This window comes from Oncorhynchus mykiss, chromosome 6 (genome assembly GCF_013265735.2).
Source record: "Oncorhynchus mykiss isolate Arlee chromosome 6, USDA_OmykA_1.1, whole genome shotgun sequence".
NCBI lineage: Eukaryota > Metazoa > Chordata > Actinopteri > Salmoniformes > Salmonidae > Oncorhynchus > Oncorhynchus mykiss.
Genome location: NC_048570.1, coordinates 30979914 through 31001265, shown reverse-complemented (window position 1 = coordinate 31001265; position 21352 = coordinate 30979914). Strand labels below are relative to the sequence as shown.

The window sequence follows — 21352 nt, the reverse complement described above, 5'->3', positions numbered from 1 at the left end:
GCTTATTTGAGCTGTTCTTGCCATAATATGGACTTGGTCTTTTAACAAATAGGGCTATCTGCTGTATACCACCCCTACATTGTCACAACACAACTGATTGGCTCAAACACATTAAGAAGGAAAGAATTTCCACAATTGAACTTTTAACAAGGCACACCTGTTAATTGAAATGCATTCCAGGTCACGACCTCATGAAGCTGGTTGAGAGAATGCCAAGAGTATTTAACCTTTATTTATCTAGGCAAGTCAGTTAAGAACAAATTCTTATCTTACAATGACTCCCTACCCCGACCAAACCCTCCCCTTACCCGGACAACGCTGGGCCAATTGTGCACCGCCCTATGGGACTCCCGATCACGGACGGTTGTGATACAGCCCAGGATCAAACCAGGGTCTGTAGTGACACCTCTAGCACTGAGATGCAGTGCCTTAGACTGCTGCATCACTCGGGAGCTAAGACAAAGGGTGGCTACTTTGAAGAATCTCAATTATAAAATATATTTAGATTTGTTTAACACTTTTTTTGGTTACTACATGATTCCATATGTTATTTTATTGTTTTGATGTCTTCACTATTATTCTACAATGTAGAAAATAATACAAATAAAGAAAAACCATTGAATGAGTAGGTGTGTTCAAACTTTTGACTGGTACTGTATGCTTCAGTAAGGTTGGCTTCTTACCGTTCATGGCAATGGTTATCACAGAAAATTGATGTTGTGGTGCCAGCTGCAGAGATGTATTTTGGCATACGAGAGATTTGACTTCAGAAGAGTTACAGGATGTGTTGAGTGGTGGTGTCCCGTCCTCCCAGGCCGTTGGCATGGTGCAGGAGCAGATAGGGTCAAAGTAGTGGAATGAGGTTGTGGACTTTAGTTGGTAGGGTGTAGAGTTAGTTGGTAGGGTGTTTTTTTTATTATATATTTTTTTTGTTTAGTTTAGTTTTTCCTTTTCCCATTTTGTTTCACAAAGTATAATATATTTATATTATGGTCCAGTTGAAGGCGGTAATGCAACATATTGGAAGCCAACCGATGTTAAACTCAAAAGAAGAAGACTTGCGGAGTTGGATGATGGTTGGGTCAAGTCGGAGCTCCCTTTTCCCCCCGAGTTACCAGTCGTCTTGAACGCACTGAAGTCGGAGATTTCCAAGTTGTTTTGAACGCGGCATAACTTGCATACAAGCTCCATATCAATGGGCGCATGAGAATTTAAAGCAAGTCAGTCTTATTTGAAGTTTCTAAAATGTGCTTATAGTAATAGTTATCTACCGGAACGTTTGTACTGTCAGAAGCTAGCTAACGTTACCACAACTTGATTGAGAAGAGAGTTTACGGAACCATCTAACGCTAGCTAGTGACAGAGTGGACCTTCTGGTTCGCTAAATCGATAGCCACGTTAATATGGTTACAGCAAGATGACTTCGACGGGGTCCTTTTTGAGACTCACTGGACTGGAGACGTATCACTGATTGGCCAATGATTGACACGGTGTTGAAGTGAATGCACCGATAGTTTGTTAGCCAGCCAGCTAGCTGCTAGCTTGCTTGCCAGCTAGCTACTTCTAAGACGCCGGAGCTCGCCGGTGAGATTGTTCGTCCGCTAAGCCTACCCGGGGAAGTGGTTTGTGCTCGTGACTAAGATTAGCTGAAACTAGTGAGCCGGTTGTATTGTGTGAGGAGAAGCACAGGCTGTCAAGATGGGCTCGTTGTTCCGAAGTGAAGAGATGTGTTTGACCCAGCTGTTTCTGCAGTCTGGATCAGCATACGACTGCATCAGCGAACTGGGAGAAATGGGTATGGTGGAATTCAGAGACGTAAGTATTGATCCCCAAATAAACTGTCATCTAACTAGCACAGCTGTATTGAAACAAATTGAAAAGTTATTCTCTCTTTGGTGCTGTTGTATTGTGAGCTGTCACTGTCAGACATGAGCAGGAATGTAGAATGTTGCCCATGGGTCTCCTTAACACAAGACCTGACACAAGATGGCTTATATAACACGTCAAGTCTAACCATATTGAGTACAGTAGATTGCTTGCTTTACCGATGTTAACAGGTTCTTGTGAGGAGTCTGGACCAGTTTGATTTCATTCGTTGCAACTTGCCCTGTAGAGCAGTGGTCACCAACCTTTCCCGAGGCAAGACCACTTTGAGGCTAAATTCAAGCAGAGATCTACTGCTCAGATTGTTTTTAAACATGACTTAAACGTAAGCCGAGGCAACAATAACCAATTAAAAACAGTTTTCTAGTAATGAGGTTTTTTCATTATGCTATATGGCCAATAGATTATCACTGCATATTGGCTATGCTAGATTTGTACTGGTGCTGTTGTTCTCCTCAGATAATTTTAAAATGATTTAAACAATTGAGGTATATGATCACACTGGTAATAGATAATTTGTTGTATTACTTGTGAGGCACAGCTAAGTAAGCATAATGTTATTTTCTTTTTTACTGGACTGATGGCCTGCATCTAATGGTCAGTCTGAGGGTCAGTCTGAGGGGAGTGAGGGAACAGCGTGAGGCTTAACACCCTGACTCTCCAGAAAATGGGACGCAGTCTTCCAGCTGATGTTGTTACTCCTATGACCAGAGAAAGTGAAATATTTCTTGGTATTTCAAAATACACAAGTCGCTAATAATAACACAAGCTTATCGGAACACTTTGCTATACTCATTCCTTGCAGCTGCAATGCTGGTGGCTTATAAATGTGTTGACAGTGCTGAATAACAATTTAAATATGAACTTACAAACAGTAGCTCTTTTGTATTCGTTGAGTCGCCAGTCATGGTTTTAAGTTTTGAAATCTCACAGTATCAACATGGCATGTTCCAGGCTTCTTTTTACAGTCTATGGCTCGAGGAAACTTTGCAGAAGCGGTGATCTGGCCTATCTGATTGGCCAGTGGTAGGCTTATAGGTGCACTTGATTTGCTCACTGTGCCTGCCGGGTACGCAGAGTTCTACCTTCAGACGCATGAAATGGTTCAAAATGGGAACGTTGACTTCCTGGTGCTAGGGCTGCTGAATCAAGTGCACCTACTGCCAACAGCGTGAAATGAATACAAAAAAATAGGACCGCAAATGGTGTTATCGTTGTGTTTTTAACAGAAATGTCTTGTGGTCGACTAGAAATGCCTTGGAGAACGATCAGTCGATCGCGATCGGCCGGTTGGTGACCACTGCTGTAGAGTATAATGTGGAATGTTGACGATAATTAGCAAAATCCAGTCAATCTGCTCAGACAGGTGTATGTTTGTGGTGAAAGTAACAATGTGGCTCTGCTCTTACTGTTTCAGCTCAACCCCAGCGTGAATCTATTCCAGCGGAAGTTTGTCACTGAGTTAAAAAGATGTGAGGAGATGGAGAGAATTTTAGGTAAGGATAAAACAGGTCGGTTTAATCTTTAATAAAAGTGATGATGGGCATGATTCACTCCTGAATAACTCAACAACATTCACACTTAGTTAGTTACTGTGTAAATCCCAGTCTCCATGGTCATGGTAAAGTTATGAGATACACTGATCTGGCCAATGAGTCTCATCCAAGGCAGCTAAACTCAGGCTTAATTTGAGGCCAATGCTTGGTGATTAAATATACGTCCCCAAAAAAGGAAAGTACAAGGAGCGTTGGGGTGAGTTTCTCAGAAATGTGAGCTCCTGAGAGGAAAGGATAAGTGTGAGGCAGAGTACATTTGACTCGTGAGGACTTTAAACACTGCGCTGTCCTTAGCACCGGACAAAAGGTGTTTTCACATATAGTCCTCTTTAAAAAAAACAATCTCAGTTCTCTTTAAAGTGAACTCTGGGGTAAAGAAAAAGAGAAGCAAAATAACTGTTCTCTTTGTATTCACACTGCCCTTGCATTTGAATAAGGACTCAACTATTTTGCCAGTTCACTTCACCTATTTTGTGGATAGAGTCGTCTTTGCTTTCACATTGCTAACTTCAACAAGCATTTCTCAACGGTTGGCCATGCCTTCCTCCTGGCTACTCCAACCTCGGCCAACATACATACATACGACAGTACTGTGCAGCCGTCCTTATCAACCTGGCCAAGGCTTTCGACTCAGTCAATCACCATATTATTTTCGGCAGACTCCGTAGCCTCGGTTTTTCTAATGACTGCCTTGCCTGGTTCACCAACTACTTTGCAGACAGAGTTCAGTGTGTCAAATCGGAGGGCATGTTGTTCGGTCCTCTGGCAGTCTCTATGGGGGTGCCACAGGGTTCAATTCTCGGGCCGACTCTTTTCTCTGTATATATCAATGATGTTGCTCTTGCTGCGGGCGATTTGCTGATCCACCTCTATGCAAACGACACCATTCTGTATACTTCTGGCCCTTCCTTGGACACTGTGCTGTCTAACCTCCAAATGAGCTTCAATGCCATACAACACTCCTTCCGTGGCCTCCAACTGCTCTTAAACGCAAGTAAAACCAAATGCATGCTTTTCAACCGTTCGCTGCCTGCACCCGCACCATCACCACCCTGGATGGTTCCGACCTAGAATATGTGGACATCTATAAGTACCTAGGTGTCTGGCTAGACTGTAAACTCTCCTTCCAGACTCATATCAAACATCTCCAATCTAAAATCAAATCTAGTTGTTTTTCTATTCCGCAACAAAGCCTCCTTCACTCACGCTGCCAAACTTACCCTAGTAAAACTGACTATCCTACCGATCCTCGACTTCGGCGACGTCATCTACAAAATAGCTTCCAATACTCTACTCAGCAAACTGGATGCAGTTGATCACAGTGCCATCCGTTTTGTTACTAAAGCACCTTATACCACCCACCACTGCGACCTGTATGCTCTAGTCGGCTGGTCCTCGCTACATATTCGTCGCCAAACCCACTGGCTCCAGGTCATCTACAAGTCCATGCTAGGTAAAGCTCCGCCTTATCTCAGTTCACTGGTCACGATGGCAACACCCACCCGTAGCACACGCTCCAGCAGGTGTATCTCACTGATCATCCCTAAAGCCAACACCTCATTTGGCCGCCTTTCCTTCCAGTTCTCTGCTGCCTGTGACTGGAACAAATTGCAAAAATCGCTGAAGTTGGAGACTTATCTCCCTCACCAATTTTAAACATCTGCTATCTGAGCAGCTAACCGATCGCTGCAGCTGTACATAGTCCATTGGTAAATAGCCCACCCAATTTACCTACCTCATCCCCATACTGTTTTTATTTATTTACTTTTCTGCTCTTTTGCTCACCAGTATCTACCTGCACATGACCATCTGATCATTTATCACTCCAGTGTTAATCTGCTAAATTGTAATTATTCGCCTACCTCCTCATGCCTTTTGCACACAATGTATATAGACTTTTTTTTTTTCTCTACTGTGTTATTGACTTGTTTATTGTTTACTCCATGTGTAACTCTGTGTTGTCTGTTCACACTGCTATGCTTTATCTTGGCCAGGTCGCAGTTGTAAATGAGAACTTGTTCTCAACTAGCCTACCTGGTTAAATAAAGGTGAAATAAGAAAATAAAAAATATGTTTAGAAAGGAACCAAGATGCTTTTTCTAACATGCACTCTTGGTTTTTACAAAGTGCAGGCTAGATGCAGTGCATTCTGAAAGTTTTCAGACCCCTTGACTTTTTCCACATTTTGTTACAGCCTTATTCTAAAATGGATAAAATAAATTCCTCAGTCTACACACACTACCATAATGAAAAAGTTGTATTTGTATTTTAGCAAATGTATTAAATGGAAATACCTAATTTACATAAATATTTAGACCCTTTGCTATCAGCCCTGAAATTGATCTCAGAAGCATCCTGTTTCCATTTATCATCTTTGAGATGTTTCTACAACTTGATTGGAGTCCACCTGCGGAAAATTCAATTGATTGGACATGATTTGGAACAGCACACACCTGTCTATATAAAAAAAAAAAAATCCATGTCGAAGGAATTGTCCGTATTGCTCCGAGACAGGATTGTGTTGAGGCACAGATCTGGGGAAGGGTACCAAAAAATGTCTGCAGCATTGAAGCTCCCCAAAAACAGTGGCCTCCATCATTCTTAAATGGAAGTTTGGAACTACCAAGTCTCTTCCTAGAGCTGGCCGCCTGGCCAAACTGCGCAATAAAGGGAGAAGGGCCTTGGTCAGGGAGGTGACCAAGAGCCAAATGGTCACTCTGACAGAGCTCTAGAGTTCCTCTGGAGATGGGAGAATCTTCGAGAAGGAAAACCATCTCTGCAGAACTCTACCAATCAGGCCTTTATGATAGAGACCAGAAGTAAAAGGCACATGAAAGCCTGCTTAGAGTTTGCCAAAAGGCACCGAAAGACTTTCAGACCATGAGGAACAAGATTCTTTGGTCTGATGAAACAAAGATTGAACTCTTTGGCCTGAATGCCAAGCATCACGTCTAGAGGAAACCTGGCACCATCCCTACGGTGAAGCATGGTGGTGGCAGCATCCTGTTGTAGGGATGTTTTTCAGTGGCAGGGACAGGGAGACTGGTTAGGATCGAGGGAAAGATAAATAGAGCAAAGTACAGAGATCCTTGATGAAAACCTACTCCAGAGCGCTCAGGACCCCCGACTGGGGCAAAGGTTCACCTTCCAACATGACAACGACCCTAAGCACACAGCCAAGACAATGCAGGAGTGGCTTCGGGACAAGTCTCTGAATGTCCTTGAGTGGCCCAGCCAGAGCCTGGACTTGAACCAGATTTGAACTTCTCTGGAGAGACCTGAAAATAGATGTGCAGCGATCCTCCTCATCCAACCTGACAGGGCTTGAGAGGATCTGAAGAGAAGAATGGGAGAAACTCCCCAAATACAGGTGCGCCAAGCTTGTAGACTCTTCTTGGGTATGACGCAAGGCATTAATCGCTGCCTAAGGTGCTTCAACAAAGTACTGAGCAAACGGTCTGAATATTTATGTAAATGTGATATTTCAGTTTTGTATTTTTCTTTAAATTTGCATAAATGTATACCCTGTTTTTGCTTTGTCATTATCAGGTGTTGTGTGTGTGTGTGTGGATTGATGAGGGGGGGGGGAACAATGTAATCAATTTTAGAATAAGGCTGGAACGTAACAAGGTGTGGAAAAAGTCAAGGGGTCTGAATACTTTCCGATTGCGCTGTATACCTACTTACATTTTGGAAGCTAATAGATTGCATATATTTAATCTGAGATATTGTAATCAGAAGATACTATTAACATGTCCATTTTATTGGTAACAGAATAAATAGCAATAGAATAACTGCAGAATAAATAATGCTGTAATTTGACAATTGTATGCCCAAGGTAGCGCTACAATAGATTATGTAGCATATGTTGTGATTCTCACCAACTATATTGTCTAATCACACTATGCAAACCCCACAAGCAATAAACATCATATGAAGTTATCTTAGTCTATATGTCACATATTGCAAACAAATAATCTAAACTAAAAACTCCACACATTTTGGAATTTCTGTGCGTCATTGACAATCGCTAATCAATATCCAAAAACGGCACATTTTCTTTTTCTGTGAACCTGCACATCTTCTCTCATTTGTGGCACCAATGTGAGGGTTTATGCCAGGGGAAACGGTGTTACAGTAGTCTAGTGTGTGGTGCGGGAATAATGACCAGCAAACCTGGGGAGCTTTGCATTTACATTGTCCTAAAAAAAGGAAACTGGACTGCGGAATTCAAGCAAACCGAACTCAGACCACCTCTCGAAAGTCTACGTTCAGTTCGCTTCGGGTGCTCTTTTGAAGGGTCTGAGTTCACACTACCCCAAAAAAATTAAGCGAACTGCTCTGAGTTCACAAAAATTTCCTGAAAGGGCCTTAAGATTGGCCCTGGGATAGCTTATCCTGTGTTCACACAAGCATTTGTTAACCTTGGGCTAAGCTTTAGCCTTGGACTAAGGATTCACATTTGTATCCCAAAGCCCTGGACTAACAGACGAATGCAACACTCGACCAGAGGTGGAAAGTAACAAACTATTCTCATTACATTATTTTAAAGCTGCAATATGTTACTTTGTCTTTTAAAAAACCAATTATGTTCTAAAGCTCTTAAATTGCTAGTGATCATCCAATGTGATTTCAACAGTAACAATATTGCGCTTCCAGCCTACCTGAAAACTGCTGTATTCAATTTCCCTGTCTGGAAAGATTTACAACTGCATATAATGAATTAGGAGTTTCCGGAGACAGTGCCAGATCAGACTGAGATATGAATGGAACTTTGATGCCCATATGGCAGATAGAGGTAGCACACAACTTGTCCCAGCAGTTCAGACCCCATCTAACATAAAGAAACTAGAGGTCGGCCGATTATGATTTTTCAACGCCGGTACCGTTTAAAAAAACATTTTTTATCAGCCTATTTTTAATATATATTTGTAATAATGACAATTACAACAATACTGAATTAACACTTATTTTAACTTAATATAATACATCAATAAAATCAATTTAGTCTCAAATAAATAATTAAACATGTTCAATTTGGTTTAAGTAATGTACCAAAAGTGTTGGAGAAGAAAGTAAAAGTGCAATGTGTGCCATGTAAAAAAGCTAACGTTTAAGTTCCTTGCTCAGAACATGAGAACATATGAAAGCTGGTGGTTCCTTTTTACATGAGTCTTCAATATTCCCAGGTAAGAAGTTTTAGGTTGTAGTTATTATAGGACTATTTCTCTCTATACCATTTGTATTTCATATACCTTTTGAATTTGTATGTTCTAATAGGTACTTTAGTATTGCCAGTCTAATCTCGGGAGTTGATAGGCTTGAAGTCATAAACAGCACAATGCTTGAAGCATTGTGAAGAGCTGCTGGCAAACGCAGGAAAGTGCTGTTTGAATGAATGCTTACGAGCCTGCTGCTGCCTACCACCGCTCAGTCAGACTGCGCTATCAAATCATAGACTTAATTATAATATAATAACACACAGAAATAAGAGCCAAGGTCATTAATATGGCCAAATCCAGAAATTATCATTTCAAAAACAAAACGTTTATTCTTTCAGTGAAATACGGAACCGTTTTGAATTTTATCAAACAGGTGGCATCCATAAGTCTAAATATTGCTGTTACATTGCACAACCTTCAATGTTATGTCATAATTCTGTAAAATTCTGGCAGATTAGTTCGCAATGAGCCAGGTAGCCCAAACTGTTGCATACACCCTGACTCTGCGTGCAATGAACGCAAGAGAAGTGGCACAATTTCCCTAATGTTGCCTGCCTAATGTTGCCTTTTAACTGAATATGCAGGTTTAAAAAATATTCTTCTGTGTATTGATTTTAAGGCATTGATGTTTATGGTTAGGTACATTCGTGCAACGATTGTGCTTTTTTTCACAAATGCGCTTTTGTTAAATCATCCCCCGTTTGGCGAAGTTGGCTGTCTTTGTTAGGAAGAAATAGTCTTGACACAGTTTGCAACGAGCCAGGCTGCCCAAACTGCTGCATATACCCTAACTCTGTTGCACAGAACGCAAATTCATGTTAGTAGGCAATATTAACTAAATATGCAGGTTTAGAAATATATACTTGTGTTTTGATTTTAAGAAAGGTGTTGATGTTTATGGTTCGGTACACATTGGTGCAATGACAGCGCTTTAGTCGTGAATGTGCTTGTTAAAACACCCGTTTGGCGAAGTAGGCTGTGATTCAATGATAATTTAACAGGCACCACACCGATTATATGCAACGCAGGACAAGCTAGTAATATCATCAACCATGTGTAGTTAACTAGTGATTATGTTAAGAGTTTTTTTATTTTTTATAAGAAGTTTAATGCTAGCATCTTACCTTGGCTCCTTGCTGCACTCGCATAACAGGTAGTCAGCTTGCCACGCAGTCTCATCGTGGAGCGCAATGTAATCGGCCATAATCGGTGCCCAAAAATACCAATTGTTATGAAAAATTAGGGCCGCTTTCAAGTTATCAGCCATTCCGATTAATCGGTCAACCTCTAAAAGAAACAGTGAACTTAAGAGCCAACAGGCGAAAAGGGAAAAATGTTTGCACCCGGGCCAAGACAAGAGTCGAGACTGAACCTCCTATTTGCGTTCAAAGTGGCGAGAGCTTGCTAGCGAAGGGATTCAAAACAGACCTGCTGAAAAGGTAAGACATACGTTAGCTAATGTAGCTATCTTGCTAGCTAGATATAAAGTGATGTGTTGCATTTTAGTTGTAAATATGGAAGTGTGTGTTATAGCTACTATGGATTACTTGTTTGGATTTTTGTTGTTGTTAGCTAGCTGACTGCAACAGGCATTGGTTTGTTTCATTTTAATTTAAACTATTGCGTCGCTATTTAGTTGTAGCTAGCTATACGGTTGAAGTCGGGAGTTTACATACATACACCTTAGCCAAATACATTTAAACTCAGTTTTTTACAATTCCTGACATTTAATCCTAATAAAAATTCCCTGTCTTAGGTCAGTTAGGATCACTACTTTATTTTAAGAATGTGAACTGTCAGAATAATAGAAAGTGATTTATTTCAGCTTTTATTTCTTTCATCACATTCCCAGTGGGTCAGAAGTTGACATGCACTCAATTAGTATTCGTTAGCATTGCCTTTAAATTGTTTAACTTGGGTTAAATGTTTCGGGTAGCCTTCCACAAGCTTCCCACAATAAGTTGGGTGAATCTTGGCCCATTCCTCCTGACAGAGCTGGTGTAACTGAGTCAGGTTGGGAGGCCTCCTTGCTCGCACACGCTTTTTCAGTTCTCCCCACAAATTATCTAGAGGATTGAGGTCAGGGCTTTGTGATGGCCACTCCAATACCTTGACATTATTGTCCTTAAGCCATTTTGCCACAACTTTGGAAGTATGCTTGGGGTCAATGTCCATTTGGAAGACCTATTTGCGACCAAGCTTTAACTTCCTGACTGATGTCTTGGTGTTGCTTCAATATATCCACATAATTTTTCAGCCTCATGATGCCATCTATTTTATGAAGTGCACCAGTCCCTCCTGCAGCAAAGCACCCCCACAACATGACGCTGCCACCCCCGTGCTTCACGGTTTGGATAGTCTTCGGCTTGCAAGCCTCCCCCTTCTTCCTCCAAACGTAACGATTGTCATTATGGCCGCCAAACAGTTCTATTTTTGTTTCATCATTTTCTCCAAAAAGTACGATATTTTTCCCCATGTGCAGTTGCAATCCATAGTCTGGCTATTTCATTGTGGTTTTGGAGCTGTGGCTTCTTCCTTGCTGAGCAGCCTTTCAGGTTATGTCGATATAGGACTCGTTTTACTGTGGATATAGATACTTTTGTACCTGTTTCCTCCAGCATCTTCACAAGGTCCTTTGCTGTTCTGGGATTTTCGCATCAAAGTACGTTCATCTCTAGGAGACAGAACGCGTCTCCTTCCTGAGCGGTTTGACGGCTGCGTGGTCACATGGTGTTAATACTTGCGTACTATTGTTTGTACAGATGAACGTGGTACCTTCAGGTGTTTGGAAATTGCTCCCAAGGATGAACCAGACTTGTGGAGGTCTACAATTTATTTTCTGACGTCTTGGCTGATTTTTCCCATGATGTCAAGCAAAGAGGCACAGAGTTTGAAGGTAGGCTTGAAATACATCCACAGGTACACCTCCAATTGACTCAAATTATGTTAATTAGTCTATCAGAAGCTTCTAAAGCAATGACAACATTTTCTGGAATTTTCCAAGCTGTTTAAAGGCACAGTCAACTTAGTGTATGTAAACTTCTGACCCACTGGAATTGTGATACAGTGAAATAATCTGTATGTAAACAATTGTTGGGAAAATTACTTAGATGTAGTAGTAGAATGTAGATGTAGCAAGTAGATGTCCTAAACGATTACCAAAACTATAGTTTGTTAACAAGAAATGTGTGGATTGTTTGAAAAACGAGTTTTAATGACTCCAACCTAAGTGTATGTGAACTTCCGACTTCAACTGTATGTATCCTTGACCTTTGTGTTATATTTATGTCTGTGATCTTAACAGTGCATCTGATTGGCTAACCAGCTACTTCACAATAGTGGCACGGAATAGCCATGATCATCATTTGACGACAAAGCTCTAACTAGAAAATATATTTCAACAAAAACATTGCCACTTTTTCAGTTATAACAGGGAGCAATCGACATCAACACCTACCAAGTGTAGTGTGTTTCCAGCCCCACCATTGTCAAGTATTGAATCAGATCGGGACGCAGGCTTTAGCAAAGTATTTTTGGCCATGTTAGTTCCAACTTTGTATTTCCCCTAGCTGGCCAAGAACAATAATATTTCTACTAAAAATGAAGTAGACATCTGCAAATGCTAGGCATCTATGTGGCTAAGATGTTTAGGAAAATTAACTACCCAGGATTTTCTTTGAGTAATGATGGCATACTATCCCAATAGATTAGCTTAGTGCACAGAGATATGACCATGTTATTCCTCATTTGAGCTGTCTGGCTGAGATGTAGACAGTCCTAGCCCGAAAGCTACACATGTATAGGACTGTGACATTTATATTAAATGACTGGAAACATGAATTATGGTATGCCTAGTAGCCTCCTCCAATTATCATTAATCCTAAACTGGATGTATTTACCCTGGAAATATAAGATTGCTTATCATCAAAGGCAGTTCCCAGTCCCAGTTGTCAAATAGTAAAATTGGATTTCAGATTGATGGAGCATGTTAGTTTTTATTTAATGTATTATCTCTAGGTCAGGGATGGGTAACTCCAGTCCTTGAGGGCTTGATTGGTGACACACATTTGCCACAGCTGACACACCTGACTTCAATAATCAACTAATCATGGTCTTCAGTTTAGAATGCAATTAGTTTAATCAGGTGTGATAGCATATTTCTGTTTTTTTTTTTTAAATGACGGGCTGGGGGAAAGTGTGGCACCAATTAGCCCCCGGGGACTGGAGTTGCCCATCCCTGATCTAGGGCTACATCTGAGCTGGAGTCATTCTAGAACCACACTAATTTACATGGTTACTTTCCCTCCTTTGGTAGAACTTGTAACCATCGTCCAGCCTCATGGAATGCGGAGGGCAACTATGTAAGTGTCAACTACAGTTCTGCACTTTATAGTAATAATTCTATAGACAGAATAATATTTGGTGAGCATTTTATCTTTCAGCTACAGGAGACTCTACAATAAGTCTCGAAGGTGAAGTGTCTAAGCATTGACAACTTCAGAGGTCTACTAAACCTACATCCCAGAACTTCAGAGAGCAGTGTTAAGAAGACTGGGCTCTCAATTGGTGCTACCAAGAAGAATGACCCTAAGATCAAATGAACCAAGACTCCATGATGTGCCTCCACCAACAACGGCTGAGCTGCTACAACTTCAAGGAGATATCACCACGCAACACAGGATGCAGTTAGCACACCTTTTGAATGGGGAAGGAGCTTTCCCTCATGTCAGACTTAGTGGTTCCTGGGAATGTGTGAAAACATTTCAGTACTCTGTAGGTTGTTGAAAGAGGGTGGCCTACAACCGAACATGAATCATATGTAAATAAGGGAAGTTTGTGTGGGCAACAAACTTGTGTATGAAACAATATTTGTGTATTCTTTATCTAGCATATAGGCATCATTATTGTGGTTTTAGAATTATTTACTAAACTGGTTTCCTTTATCTATGCTCTGGATGGTTTTCACTTAAAATTAGCATACTTACAGTAGGGCACCTATCTAGAAAGATGGACTACCCTGGTGTAAATACAGTACAAAAAGTCAGATTACACAGATCATGTCAAATAAACATTTATTAGGGATATAAAACGACGTATTCTCTAACCTCCAAAATAACAAAAGCGCAGTGTAAGAAATACTTACTTAAAATATATATTCCAAATGCAAAACATACAAACCTCAGCGATATCACCCTGCCCAGACCCACCTGCTCACACCCACATCTCCAGTGCCTGCATCACTCTCTGCCACATGACCTCAAACTGAACCATTTTGTTTCCCTCTGATATAAAACATTCAGATAAAGTACTGAACTGCTATCACCCAGACCTAGGGGGAAAAATCATTACTATAAGAATATTTTGAAGATAAATACACAATGCAGAGACAGGAGAAGTCAATAGAGTAATAACGATCAATTGAAATAGTTGGTTTTCAGTTCATCTGTTAGGAATGTCAGTCCTGAACTTATGGTGTGGCACGTTCTCATTGGTCCAACCTGAAATAGGATAGCGTTTTATTGCAAGGAATTTTAACTAGTCAGCCACAGGCTAGAGCTGGGTTATAACCTACATCCTGTCCCTTTGTTCACTGGGGAGAACCACAGGAGAGGATCGCTGAGGGAGCATCACTGAGAACCAGGAGAATGAACATCTACCCCCAAGATTTGTCCTATTTGAATAAACCTATTGTCCTCCCCCTGATTTGTTTGGGGATCTGTGTTAAAGAATAACATCAACTGCTTAACATTAAAGATAGGAAAAATATTCAATTTGGATCCAAGTGAAGAATAAAGTACAGTGTAGTCATGGAAAGTGTTCAAATTCAAAAAAGTTCTCTACTGCAATGGATTTCCATCATTGATTCTTGAGAGGTCGTTTTTGAGATCAGTGTAGATCTGCATTCAACATCTCCAGTGGGGGTTGGAGATGGCATAGCCTAATACTAACAGAAGCATGTCTTTTCAGCCACAACCGTTGATGACAGGTGTATAAAAACGACCACACAGCCATGCTATCTCCATAAACAAACATTGGCAGTAGAATGTCCCGTACTGAAAATCTCCAGTGACTTGCAACGTGGCACCATCATAGGATGCCACCTTTTCCAACAAGTCAGTTTGTCAAATTTCTGCCCTACTAGAGCTACCCCGGTCAACTGTAAGTGCTGTTATTGTGAAGTGGAAACGTCTAGGAGCAACAACGGCACAGCCGCAAAGTGGTGGGCCACACAAGCTCACAGAACCGTGCCGCAGAGTGCTGAAGCCTGTAAAAACTGTCTTTCCTCGGTTGCAACACTCACTACCGAGTTCCAAACTGCCTCTGGAAGAAATGTCAGCACAAGTTGGAGTGGTGTAAAGCTCACCTCCGCTGGACTCAGGAGCAGTGGAAACGAGTTCTCTGGATTGAGGAATCACGCTTCACCATCTAGCAGTCCGACGGACGAATCGGGGTTTGGAGAACGATACCTGCCCGAATGCATAGTGCCAACTGTAAAGGAAGAATGGTCTTGGGGCTATTTTTCATGGTTCGGGCTTGGCCCCTTCGTTCCAGTGAAGAAAATCTTAACGCTACAGCATACAATGACATTCTAGACAATTCTGTGCTTCCAACTTTGTGGCAACAATTTTCCCTTGACTGTTTCAGCAAGACGATGACCCAGTTGTGAGGCGTTGTGTGGGCGAGCGGTTTGCTGATGTCACCGTTGTGAACAGAGTGCCCCATGGTGGCGGTGGGGTTACGGTATGGGCAGGCATAAGCTATGGACAACGAACAGAATTGCTGGTCACAGAATTGTGAGGAGATCCTGAGGCCCATTTATTTTTTCTTTTAAGGTATCTGTGACCAACAGATTCATATCTGTATTCCCAGTCATGTGAAATCCATAGATTAGGAGCTAATTCATTTATTTCAATTGACTGATTTCCTCATGAACTGTAACCTAATGTGCAGCACAGTATCGCTCAACTCTAGCCTACAGTAACTGCTGGCAAAGTAATTCAAAGCCTGTACTTTATCACTCAGGATATAACTTTCCAGTGCTACTATTTTTGCCATGTAGGCCTAATGTTGTTATTAAAACAAAATCAGTCAACCGCATAGTAGAATAGTTTTTACCTATTTACCTAGTCAGCTTGTTGTGTATTTTATGCGAGATAAATATTCCTCGAGGGACATTCAAGTTGCGAGAGCCATGAGAGGGGAAACATGTCCGATTCTGATTAGCAGTCAATACACAACACTTCCATGAAAGCAGTTTTGGCAAATGTAGTTTGAAAATAAAGTTGGGGATCGCAGTTTTACGTTCTACCACGTTTATTTATCTACTCCTTCAATTGCGGGTTTGGCATCGTTTTACAAATGTAGTTTTACAACCTGAGTTTTAAGAATGGTTTCGGCGCAACAAAGCTTATAAAGGAGAAATGTCCTCTTAAAAGGGCAATGAAATACTTTGTAATAGAAACAAAGCAAAAGTCACATTTTGAGTGAAATTATTTTTATTCATATTCATTATAGAAAATAATTAATACTATCAATCAGGATGTTGTGTCCAATGGGGTAAATGCAAATGGATGCAGGTCACTGAACTAAATGACTATCGCCCGTGGCACTCACTTCTGTCATCATGAAGTGCTTTGAGAGGCTAGTTAAGGATCATATCATCTCCACCTTACCCGACACCCTAGACCCACTCTAATTGGCATACCGGCCCAATAGATCCAGGGATGATGTAATCGCACTGCACACTGCCCTATCCCATCTGGACAAGAGGAATACCTATGTAAGAATGCTGTTCATTGACTACAGCTCAGCATTCAACAACATAGTCCCTTCCAAACTCAGGACCCTGGGATTGAACACCTTGAACACGGGGGCCCCTCGGGGGTGTGTGCTTTGTGCCCTTCTGTACTCCCTGTTCACCCACGACTGAGCAGCCGCGCACGACTCCAACACCAAGTTTGCTGACGACACAACGGTGGAAGTCCGAGACTTTATCAGCCAGACAGAGGAGCTGATTGGGGACTACAGGAACTGGAGGACGGGGGGTCCACATTGATTGGGCTGTAGTGGAGCGGGTCGAGAGCTTCAAGTTCCTCTGTGTTCACATCACTAAGGAATTAACATTGGATGTTCTTATAGGCACTTTAGTATTTCCAGTGTAACAGTATAGCTTCCGTCCCTCTCCTCGCTCCTACCTGGGCTCAAACCAGGAACACATCGTCAACAGCCACCCTCGAAGCAGCGTTACCCATCGTTCCACATGCTTGAAGCATTGCGAAGAGCTGCTGGCAAAACACACAAGTGCTGTTTGAATGAATGCTTACGAGCCTGCTAGTGCCCACAATCGCTCAGTCAGACTGCTCTATCAAATATCAAATCATAGACTTAATTATAACATCATAATAGACACACATAGAAATACGAGCCTTAGGTCATCAATATGATCGAATCCGGAAACGATCATCTCAAAAACAAAACGTTTATTCTTTCAGTGAAATACAGAACCGTTCCGTATTTTATCTAACGGGTGGCATCCATAAGTCTAAATATTCCTGTCACATTGCACAACCTTCAATGTTATGTCATAATTATGTAAAATTCTGGCAAATTAGTTCGCAACGAGCCAGGCGGCCCAAACTGCTGCATATACCCTGACTCTGTTGCAAGAGAAGTGGCATATTTTCCCTAGTTAAAATAAATTCATGTTAGCAGGCAATATTAACTAAATATGCAGGTTTAAAATATATACTTGTGTATTGTTTTTAAGAAAGGCATTGATGTTTATGGTTAGGTACACGTTGGAGCAACGACAGTCCTTTTTCGCGAAAGTGCACCGACTCGATTAAATGCAACGCAGAACATGCTAGATAAACTAGTAATATCATCAACCATGTGTAGTTAACTAGTGATTATGATTGATTGATTGTTTTTTATAAGATAAGTTTAATGCTTGCTAGCAACTTACCTTGGCTTACTGCATTCGCGTAACAGGCATGCTCCTCGTGGAGTGCAATGTAAAGCAGGTGGTTAGAGCGTTGGACTAGTTAACCGTAAGGTTGCAAGATTAAATCCCCGAGCTGACAAGGTAAAAAAATCTGTCGTTCTGCCCCTGAACAAGGCAGTTAACCCCCCATTCCTAGGCCATCATTGAAATTAAGAATGTGTTCTTAACTGACTTGCCTAGTTAAATAAAGGTGTAAAAAAAAGAAAACCGTCCAAATCGGTGTCCAAAAATACCGATTTCCGATTGTTTTGAAAACTTGAAATCGGCCCTAATTAATCGGCCATTACGATTAATTGGTTGACCTCTAATTCCAGGTATGCAAAGCTCTTAGACTTACCCATAAAGACTCTCAGCTGAAATCGCTGCCAAATGTGATTCAGTGGTGTAAATACTTATGTAAATGTGATACTTCTGCATTTAATTTTCAATACATTTACAGCAATTTCTAAAAACATGTTTTCACTTTGGCATTATGGGGTATTATGGGGTGTGTGGATGGGTGATAACATTTATACACCTGTTGTACACCTGTTTACGAAGCATATGACATAACATTTGATTTGAATTTAAGAAAATGTTTTGTTTTTCTGTCTTGAATAAAAGTAATAATGGAAAAGAATAATGGCTGGGTCTTGACTTGTTTATTAAATTGTATTATGTAGTCTCGTTTGTGTAGCCAGAAGGCCGACATTTCATTTATTTTATGCAGTTACTAAATACATTTTTTTAAACAAAACATTGAGATGATAATTAAATGTATTGCTAGAATAGGCCTACCATTGATTTTCAGGCTAATGAATGATAACGAATGTAATAAGTCAATCTTAGCTGTTATATACAGTGGGGCAAAAAAGTATTTAGTCAGCCACCAATTGTGCAAGTTCTCCCACTTAAAAAGAGGAGAGAGCCCTGTAATTTTCATCATAGGTACACTTCAACTATGACAGACAAAATGTGAGAAAAAAATCCAGAAAATCACATTGTAGGATTTTTAATGAATTTATTTGCAAATTATGGTGGAAAATAAGTATTTGGTCAATAACAAAAGTTTATCTCAATACTTTGTTATATACCCTTTGTTGGCAATGACAGAGGTCAAATGTTTTCTGTAAGTCTTCACAAGGTTTTCACACACTGTTGCTGGTATTTTGGCCCATTCCTCCATGCAGATCTCCTCTAGAGCAGTGATGTTTTGGGGCTGTTGCTGGGCAACACGGACTTTCAACTCCCTCCAAAGATTGTCTATGGGGTTGAGATCTGGAGACTGGCTAGGCCACTCCAGGACCTTGAAATGCTTCTTACGAAGCCACTCCTTAAGTGGGAGAACTTGCACAATTGGTGGCTGACTAAATACTTTTTTGCCCCACTGTATAAAATATAGCATACCTTAAAATGTCACATGATTCACAGCGAGTTTGGATTCGTGGGCAAAATATAAGCGCAACATGCAACAATTTCAAAGATTTTACAGTTCATCATATAAAGAAATCAGTCAATTTAAATATATTCATTAGGCCCTAATCTATTGATTTCACATGACTGGACAGGGGTGCAGCCATCAGTCGGCCTTGGAGGGCACCCCCCACCCCCCAGACGATTCCACAGGTGATGAAGGGATGTGAAGGTCCTGGGCTGGCGTGGTTACACGTGGTCTGCGGTTGTGAGGCCGGTTGGACATACTGCCAAATTCTCTAAAACAATGTTGGAGCCAGCTTATGGTAGAGAAATTAACATTCAATTCTCTGGCAAACAGCTCTGGTGGACATTCCTGCATTCAGCATGCCAATTGCATGCTCCCTCAACTTGAGACAGCTATCGCGTTGTGTGACAAAACTCTTTATAATGTTTTATTTACATTTTAGAGGCAATAAGGTGATAGTTGCATGCCGCCACCTAATAATGTATTGGCTGTGTATCGGCTTACTATTCTGTAGTATGAATTCATTTCACTTTGTGAAAAAATTGCCCTACCAACTATAACCTTACACCTATTGAAACCTCATCACTGTCCACTACTTTTAGCCCTATCTGATCCTACAGAGAGCGGGAGGTTCTGGGGAATTGCGTTCAAATCTAGAAAAAATACTGCATTCTTGCCAGAGGGGTCTCCAAAAACACTTATACACACATACAGTAGTTACGCTGTGCAGCTTTTAAATTGGTTTTGAATGAAGTTTTGTACTTCGCTACTTTTGTTTAAGCATCTGTTACATAGTGCATTTTTGTAGGCTAGATTTTGTAGTTTTTGTAGGCTACAGTAGAGGGATGACACGGAAAGTTTGTGGCAGCCCCTTGGAGTCAGAAAGAAAATTGCTCATCGTTGTTCAGAGATTCTAATTTCCTGCAAGTTTCTAAAGACGTAACGACATGCATGGGAATGCTTGCACATTAAATATAACTTTGTAATCAGTTAGCGATGCTAATTAAAATAGTTTTGGTAAACGGAAAGGCTTTCCCCAAAACCTTCTCAATTCAATGTTAACTACAAAGTAGGCTTACCTGGCAGAATGATATCATGATTATTTGTATCAATCAGGTGGGCATTTGTATAGCAAACTCTGCAATCATGTGCAGTGTAGAAACATCTCTAACCAAACACATTCCTCTCTTTCTAGATTTGCAATTAAAGGGGAATTACAATCAATCAACAACAACATTAAATTATCCCACATTTCTTCGGGTGTGATTTATGCATTAACATCCACTCAGAACATCCAATTTTGTTGCATTCTATAAATAATTGTAATTTTGATAGTGGAAAGCAAAACAAAAATGAAAAAGAATCATAAACCAGGAAAAATATAACAGAGAAAATGGAATTTGGGAAAATACTAAACCTAATTAATCAAATGGGGTGTGTGAGTGGAAGATGGAGAAAAGTTAGTGAATGAGGGAAAGTGTGAATGGGTGAGTGAATGTCATTGCATGGAAAAGATCATGTGTAACAACGTTCAGGTAACTTTAGAGAAATTAGCTATATATCAAGGTCAATGTTTTTATTTTAAAAGTAACTTAATTACTTTGACTCTGACCACGTTTTAAATTACCTACACCCATGCCTGCGACGTTCAGGCCCTCCCCTACCCGAGCCTGATAACACAGCTTCTTCCTCAGTTTAATAGTATCAATAAGCTGCTTGTCTCTCTGTCCCCGCTCCCTGAGTGTTTTGGCTGCTCAATGATGAGATGTGAGAGAGAGCTGTTGGCTGACGTTAGCCAACTACTTTTCATCACTCTAAACTCTGACAAAATGTGTGGAACATTATTATTTTCTATCAACTCGGGCAATGTTTTTGCTAGGGCTGGCACAATTACCATATAACCGTGAAACCAACGGTTATGAAGACCGTCATGAAAATAAAATAACCGCCATAACCATTATTTTTTATTGAAGATTGGACGGCTGGGCATTCATGCAGTTGAGTCCGTTTCTGTGGTAATATGGACTCTTAACTCTTATGAAACTTTTTTGCTCCTTGCTGAAACAATCAAGGTGTTGTAGCAAACGTTCTACATTCCATGGTAATAAAGAATGTCCATTCAAATGATGTTAGATTCAGCAAAATGAAGCCACGAGCAGCACTGTAGATATTGAGATGAGCGAGATGTAAGACTTTGCTCTCGCAGTCACACACAGTGTCTGCGTAGCTTCACGCTGTTACAGCGTGGTAGCCAGGGCACCAAAAC

At 40.8% G+C, this 21352-nt stretch overlaps 1 protein-coding gene across 1 annotated transcript in view; it reads left to right on the top strand.

The window, feature by feature from the left end:
• The first annotated feature begins 862 nt into the window (after positions 1-862).
• The window catches only part of LOC110525727 (V-type proton ATPase 116 kDa subunit a2), a 34249-nt gene continuing 13759 nt past the window's right edge, over positions 863-21352 (top strand). Inside the window, exons 1-2 of the mRNA XM_021606123.2 lie at positions 863-1815; positions 3302-3380. Coding sequence (XP_021461798.2) covers positions 1699-1815; positions 3302-3380 — 196 coding nt within the window. The 5' untranslated portion in view covers positions 863-1698. The remainder of the gene's footprint in view (positions 1816-3301; positions 3381-21352) is intronic.